Here is a 6,111-nt window from a genome sequence, read left to right as displayed (position 1 = left end):
ATCGCCCCCGGAGCCAGAGCAGCCCGCTAGCTCCATTGCCTGTTCCGGCTTATGCCATTGAAGTTTTTTGGGGGGAGAGGCTTACATGTGAGGATAGAAAGTTTGAGAGTTTGGCTAGGAAGCGCTTTTTTTTACGGAACAAATATAAGGAGTTAAAGGATGAGGGGCTATATAAGAGACTAAATTTATAGAGATCAGATAGAGATGCTCACCCGCAACAATAGAACTTCAGTCTGTGGTCCTAGATTCACATCATCGCGTATGAATAGCTGCAGTCTAACAACGCAGCTAGCGTAATACACCAACGGAAAAGTGGACTAAACTCTCGTTCTTTTTGCTAAAGTGGCACCAAACTTAAAGTATGACCTTTCCTCTCCTTTCTTTCCATAAAGTACACCTCTGTGCAGTAATCAACGAGCTAAAATGAAATCACCTTGTACTGCAAAATCTGATTGGCACTACACATACTACAGTGATTTCAGTGGAAGTCACAACACACGCGCTACCCAGATCATACAGGCGGTGGCGGCAGGTCCAGCAGGAGCCAGAAACCCACGCAACTATCGGAGTTGAGGTTCTCTTGGATGGCCAGGAAGTGCAGGCCGCCGCAGGCCTTCTTGGCCGCCTCCCACGCTTCTGCCTCCTGCGTCGTCGCGGCGCTCTTCTGGTAGCCGGCGTAGACGTATCTGGTAGAAACCCCGGCTGACAGGATCAGGTTCGCTCTGCCGGTGTCAACCTCCATTGAACAAATCTCTAACCCATTCATCCAAGCTGCAGGAGTTGAAGAAACAAAGATCTGAGAGCTGATTGACATGCATCTCACAAGAGAATAGGCTCAACAAAGAAACAGGAACATTGTGCAGGGGCTTCAGTCAGTTTTTTTATTCATGTGACGCAACATGGGAACATTGCTTAAATGCTTAAAATCTTTGACCTAGTGCGATGCTCTGGTCTGCCCAAAGCATTTCGCTGAATGTTATCAGACTCTTCAAACTACGCCCTTCCCACCTCAATTAATTTGCTACTGCTTAAAATCAACAGGTAGGAGTTAATCAGACCCACTACTTAATGCAATCAACAGTGACCGAAGTTTTGTTGCCTAACTACAATCAGAACCTAGCAGGTGCTACCTTATAACTGAATTTTCCACACGCTTACATCACATCTGACCAATTATCTCGGCAAGTAGTAGTATGACAGTATGAGTATAGAAACTTACCCGCCAGAGGCTTGGCGCGCGAAGATTCTACGGCAACCCCAGGGACTAGCGTGGTTTCATCGAGCTCGAACCCCAAGAGGTCCAAATCGAGCCCCGCCCCGAACGCGTACCTCCTCTCCAGCAACTCCACCTCCTCCCTCACATCTGAGCAACAAGCCAACACAATCAGAAGGCGAGAATTTCGCAGAGATGTTTAAATGTGGTACGTAGTAGAGAGGAACTAGTTCGTGGCGGCACTGACCGTCGAAGGGGAGCTGCACGAATGCCCACTTGTCGCCGAAGAGGTTGTCGGGCAGGTTGGTGGCGAAGGGGTTGTCGAGCGTGAGCAGCGGCTTGGTGCCCTTCTGGAAGCCGGGGTGGCGGCTGTAGACGGTCTCGTAGCGCTCCTCCAGCCAGAGCAGCAGGGAGACGCAGCGGCGGCTGGGCACGGCCTTGACCCCGAGGTCGTTGCAGGCGCGGGAGATGATGATCTGCATCTGCGACCGGAAGAAGCGCGCGCGGTCCGGGAGCGGCACGCCGAGGGAGGAGGCCACGGAGGCGAGCGCGTCCCGGAGCGTCACGCTGTTGATGGAGGTGTTGGGGAAGAAGCGGGTGAACTGGAGCGACAGCGTCGCGTCGCACACCACCAGCTCCCACACCTTCTTGCCCCTGGCGTCCAGGATGGGCCGCGAGCAGAAGTCCACCTCCCACTCCCGGATCCCCTCCGCGTCCGCGTCCGGGTCCAGGTAGCACACCTCCGCCAGCGGGTCCACATCATCCTCCTCGTTCTCCTCGGCTGGCTCCTCCGCGGTGTCCGCCTCGGCGGCCGTGGGGCTCTCCGAGGAGATGGACCGGCACGGCCTCGGCGACGGCGTGGCCGGGACTAAGAGGCGATTGTGCGCGTGGGGCCGCGCGACGGAGAAGGAGGGCTTCCCCGGCGGGTTGGGCAGGTGGAGGCTCCGGCGGAAGGCGATGCCGTGGCCGGCGACGATGGCAGTGGCGGTCGTCATGGCGCGCGCCCCTCCACGGCCACACACAGAAGCTAACGTTGGTCGCGGCGCCAGTTGAGTTCACACAAGGACAAGGAGAAGCAAATCGGCTCGTGCCGACTCGGGGATGGGCCGGCCTAAGCCCACGTAGGACCCAAAGAGAAAAAACCTATGTGGACTCGGATAACCACGACGCGCAAGAGGATGGAGGAGTAAAAAGGGAAGAAGAAAAACTAGAGGGTGGAGTTGGACGGCTGCTGCAGTCCATAAAAAAGGAGCTCTGCGCAGGAGAGGCGGTCGCGGGCAGCGAGAATGGCGTGCTCTCCCTCTCCCCGGCTGCTCCACCGGGCGTCCTCCTCTTCTCCGTTGCTCTCGGTCGGGCATGTGCGCTCGGCTCCGTCCTCCACGTTCGGGTATGCTCTTCCCATCACATCGATTCACTCTTGCTCTGCTCTGCTTGGGCGCTGCTCTGCTTCGGGTTCATGCCCGATTGCGCAGTATGTTCATCTCCGCTTCCTGCTTCACTGAAGGCCGGGGTGGGCTGCTTCATGACGCCGACGTCCGTTTTCCCAGTCGGTTGTGGCTGTTGCGGTGGTTAGCCCACAAGAAAATCGTTTTGTGATACTTTCCGGCCACTTGGTCTGAGAGACTTTTTGTAATCCTCTTCTGCTAAATCAATTGAACGCCAGCAATGCTGGATCTTTCAAAAAAAAAGTGCTCTGCGTGCATTTCGGATGAATTTTTTATACTGTTCATTCTGTAGAATGTTAGTAGGTACGATTGCCTACCACCTACTCCGAGATAAGCTGCAAGCCCAAAACAATTTTTAGTAATAACAAAATAATTTATCAATATTGTAGAGTGATATGCTGGCCACCACTTTCCTCTTTTGATCATGAAATAAATTGTACAGCATGTTGTATTAATGCCTTGGACTATTCGGTTTGCAATTCAAGTTAGAAACACGCCGGGTGGCAAACCAAATATACATCCTCTTGCCCATCCTTTCTGTAACAGTTTTTCTCTATTAAGAACGCTTCAGCCAAGCACTAACCATCCCAAAGTTCTGATTTGGTGAGAGTTTATGTTTCAACATGAATGCGTGTGGAGAAGGTACTTAACTGTATCAGTGTTCCAATGACTTGTTTTCTTTATGTGTTTAAATTTAGAATCAATAGTATTTGCTGATGTGTCAATTACACGCCTTTGTATTCATAGATGGACCATCCAATGCAAGCAATCCGGACATATATTGTATGGAAGAAGCCATGTGACAAGCTTCCTGGCTCTTGCTAGTGCAGATGTATGCTCTTCTTTCTAGGCCATTTATTTTTGGGGTTTGAGTGGTGTTCTGAGTTTGGTAGGTTATACAATGTAAATTAATAGTGTAGAAAATGGAAATGATCACTGTTAACTAAGTGCAACATTATATACTTCTGAATTTGTTCGAATATGATATTCTGGTTTTGGTATCAACTGTTCTATAAAATGTAGCATGATCCTCCGTCCTAATTCCCAAGCAGGAGGCTTTCTTGCTCTAGAAATTCTGCAACACTCTGACAGGGATCCTGAGAAAAATAATTAGCTTCTTTTTATTATAGTTGTAGCTGTATTACTCTTGGTATTATTGCTTGGTAGCTAAGAGGTGCTGAACTCATCAAATGAACCAGGCACCACAAGGCAAAGGAAGTTCAGGTCAGAAAGTGATAATGGTTGATCCACAGGAAGCTAAGCGCTTAGCAGTGAAACAAATGCAAGAAATTCGTGCCAGAGATAAGCTGAAGGTTCGTTACTTCTGTCCTGTAATTCCACTAATTAATCTCTCCTCCGAAGGAATATAGATATTTATGATTGTGGAATAAATATATTTTCTAAAACGAATAGAAGCGATGATGAAATGGGAAATTCTTTCAGTTGTTATTGGTAAAAGAAAACTAGGATAGTGCAGTCCACATGTCATAAGTTGTATTCCATCATATTATCTAGCCATACAAACAGAAATTTTGTGCAGTAATCTATACAGATCAAGAATTTGTTAAATGATGGAAACTAATGTCTCTCGAAATCCTGAGAGGAATCCTTCTATAGGGGATGCAAACTAACAAAAATAATTCTTAGCAACTTGAATATGATTGTTACTGGAGAACCTTTTTCATTGTCCTTGTGATGTCAAGAGATGGTTGGTGCGGATATGGTCATTGTTGTAATTCATCGATTGCTGTTTCATCGCTTCGGAGTTTTTCTTTTCTTTTTCCTCTGTCTAGGCATAGCTCCGGTCTTGTATGACTTTGCTCTTTGCTTGCGTGGTTCTTTGTGTGTACATCCTAGTTATGCAGAGGTTGGGCGTGTGCTCATTGTGTTTGTATCTCCTTTATGCTTCATTTTGAGAATAAAATCCAGTATTTGTCAGAAAAAAAATAACTAGAATCAAAACATGGCTTTCCCCTAGTTATATGTGGTTCTTTATTTTGTCTTGATTTGCCATTTTCATGTCTACTTCATCTTTCAACCAAAATGTGACTGTGTGTCACAAAATGGAGGAAGCTAACCTAGTAAATAGATAAGTGTGGATTGTAATGACATTCACATGGACCCCAATTTAGTCTTTCAAATTGCAACGCTTCAGTGCTGCATGTATGATTTTCTTTTTTCATGTATGTAGTGTCTTATCGTGTTATTGGGGGAAATCTTAGGACCCGTATGCAATTGCATAATCGCTTGTCCTCTTTCCTTGAGCATATATGATTGCTTCTAAAGTAATTTATTACCTTGATCTGTATTACTCCTGGAGAACCCATCTGTTGTATGCCCCTCTAAACTGCACAATCAGCACACATTTGATACGCTATTACTTGTATCTTTCATTTCTTTTACCACAACATTCTTATCTTTTTTGCAGAAACGTCATCAAGCAGAAGCTATTAACGGCGCATTGGCGGTGATAGGATTGACTGCTGCATTGGTATTGGAAGGTCAGACAGGAAAGGGTATCTTGGGGCAGGTACATAAGTTGAGCATAAAGAGGAAATTCATCTTAATTAGTAGACAGTAATATTCAATATAACCAAAAAACATTTTCTTCCAGAGAAATGCTGCAACTAATTTATGTGTTATCCACCGAAAAACACCAAAATTGCTTACCAGAACGTTAAATAATGGTTGTGCCCTACTAATACCTGATCTTGTGTTTGTACACTTCTGCAGCTAGCAGGATATCTGGCGGCTTTATCTAGTTTATTTGGGCAATAACTGTCACTCTTGGAAGAATTTTGTAACTTTCCTCGACCAGGAGAGCTCTAAATCTTACTTGCTGGATCCAACCAATTTTCATATCTAATCCAAGCTGGATGTACAATAACGCTTGGATTTGCACGTGAAATGATCTACTCGGCTATTTTTCCTAGACTGAAAATCAAACATTGTATTTATATTCTTTTCCATGTACTCAACATTCAACAACGTATTCCCTTCCTTCTGAAAAATTGTACTAAATAGTTTCCCATGATTCTGTTTAGCAGCTTAGTGGTAGTTCGATCCACCGGTCATATATATGCCACGATTTTAGGTCGGCTCCCTTGAATTTTCTTTTGCGGTTGGTGCCACTGTTAATTTTGGTAGCTCAGGTATAAACTGTGTATATGATGTTGCTCTAGTGGTAAAGTTTACTGCTTCTTTTTTGTTATATATAAGGTACTCCATCTGTAAACTAATATAAGATCTTTTAGATCACTGCTACTTATATAAATGGCATGTGCTTTGATCCGCAGTACTCTCCATCAGGATACATGGGATCTATTTTGACTGATTAAGATAAAATTCTACTGGAGTAGGGGAGAGAGGGGTGGCCGCTGAGATAGAGAACTAACCTGTGGTGTTGTATTCCTTTGGGGTTAGGGTTTCTGTAGGGGGCCAACACATATATAG

General features: G+C 46.0%; 2 protein-coding genes across 3 annotated transcripts; one reads left to right on the top strand and one right to left on the bottom strand.

Moving 5' to 3' along the window:
- Nucleotides 1-354: 354 nt before the first annotated feature.
- On the bottom strand, nt 355-2,313 carry LOC123144787 (protein TAB2 homolog, chloroplastic). Its single transcript, XM_044564026.1, has 3 exons — nt 1,461-2,313; nt 1,220-1,363; nt 355-771 (listed from the first exon to the last, which is right to left on the bottom strand). Exons 1-3 carry the CDS (start codon nt 2,206-2,208, stop codon nt 512-514), a joined length of 1,152 nt encoding a protein of 383 aa, XP_044419961.1. The 5' UTR covers nt 2,209-2,313; the 3' UTR covers nt 355-511.
- Nucleotides 2,314-2,371: 58 nt separating this feature from the next.
- Nucleotides 2,372-5,692, top strand: LOC123144788 (uncharacterized). Of its 2 annotated transcripts, none has more exons than XM_044564028.1 (5): nt 2,372-2,600; nt 3,406-3,490; nt 3,858-3,971; nt 5,087-5,188; nt 5,392-5,692. In XM_044564028.1, the coding sequence occupies exons 1-5, from the start codon at nt 2,500-2,502 to the stop codon at nt 5,434-5,436; spliced, it is 447 nt and encodes a 148-aa protein (XP_044419963.1). In that variant the 5' UTR covers nt 2,372-2,499; the 3' UTR covers nt 5,437-5,692. The 2 variants fall into 2 exon arrangements, with proteins under 2 accessions (XP_044419963.1, XP_044419962.1); XM_044564027.1 differs by having other exon boundaries at nt 3,849-3,971.
- Nucleotides 5,693-6,111: the final 419 nt, after the last annotated feature.

Source organism: Triticum aestivum, chromosome 6D (assembly GCF_018294505.1).
Source record: "Triticum aestivum cultivar Chinese Spring chromosome 6D, IWGSC CS RefSeq v2.1, whole genome shotgun sequence".
NCBI lineage: Eukaryota > Viridiplantae > Streptophyta > Magnoliopsida > Poales > Poaceae > Triticum > Triticum aestivum.
Note: the sequence above shows the minus strand (reverse complement) of the source record. Positions and strands in the feature narration are given on the sequence as shown.

What these genes read in the sequence shown, in the direction of transcription:
- LOC123144788 (XM_044564027.1), top strand. Translation starts at nt 2,500, where the DNA reads ATGGCGTGCTCTCCCTCTCCCCGGCTGCTCCACCGGGCGTCCTCCTCT. An exon ending in TGGCTCTTGCTAGTGCAGAT is followed by an intron (nt 3,491 to 3,848) that starts GTATGCTCTTCT and finishes TGAACTCATCAA; the next exon opens with ATGAACCAGGCACCACAAGG. An exon ending in GTGCCAGAGATAAGCTGAAG is followed by an intron (nt 3,972 to 5,086) that starts GTTCGTTACTTC and finishes TCTTTTTTGCAG; the next exon opens with AAACGTCATCAAGCAGAAGC.
- LOC123144787 (XM_044564026.1), bottom strand. Translation starts at nt 2,208, where the DNA reads ATGACGACCGCCACTGCCATCGTCGCCGGCCACGGCATCGCCTTCCGC. An exon ending in CGTGCAGCTCCCCTTCGACG is followed by an intron (nt 1,364 to 1,460) that starts GTCAGTGCCGCC and finishes CTTGTTGCTCAG; the next exon opens with ATGTGAGGGAGGAGGTGGAG. An exon ending in GCGCGCCAAGCCTCTGGCGG is followed by an intron (nt 772 to 1,219) that starts GTAAGTTTCTAT and finishes CAACTCCTGCAG; the next exon opens with CTTGGATGAATGGGTTAGAG.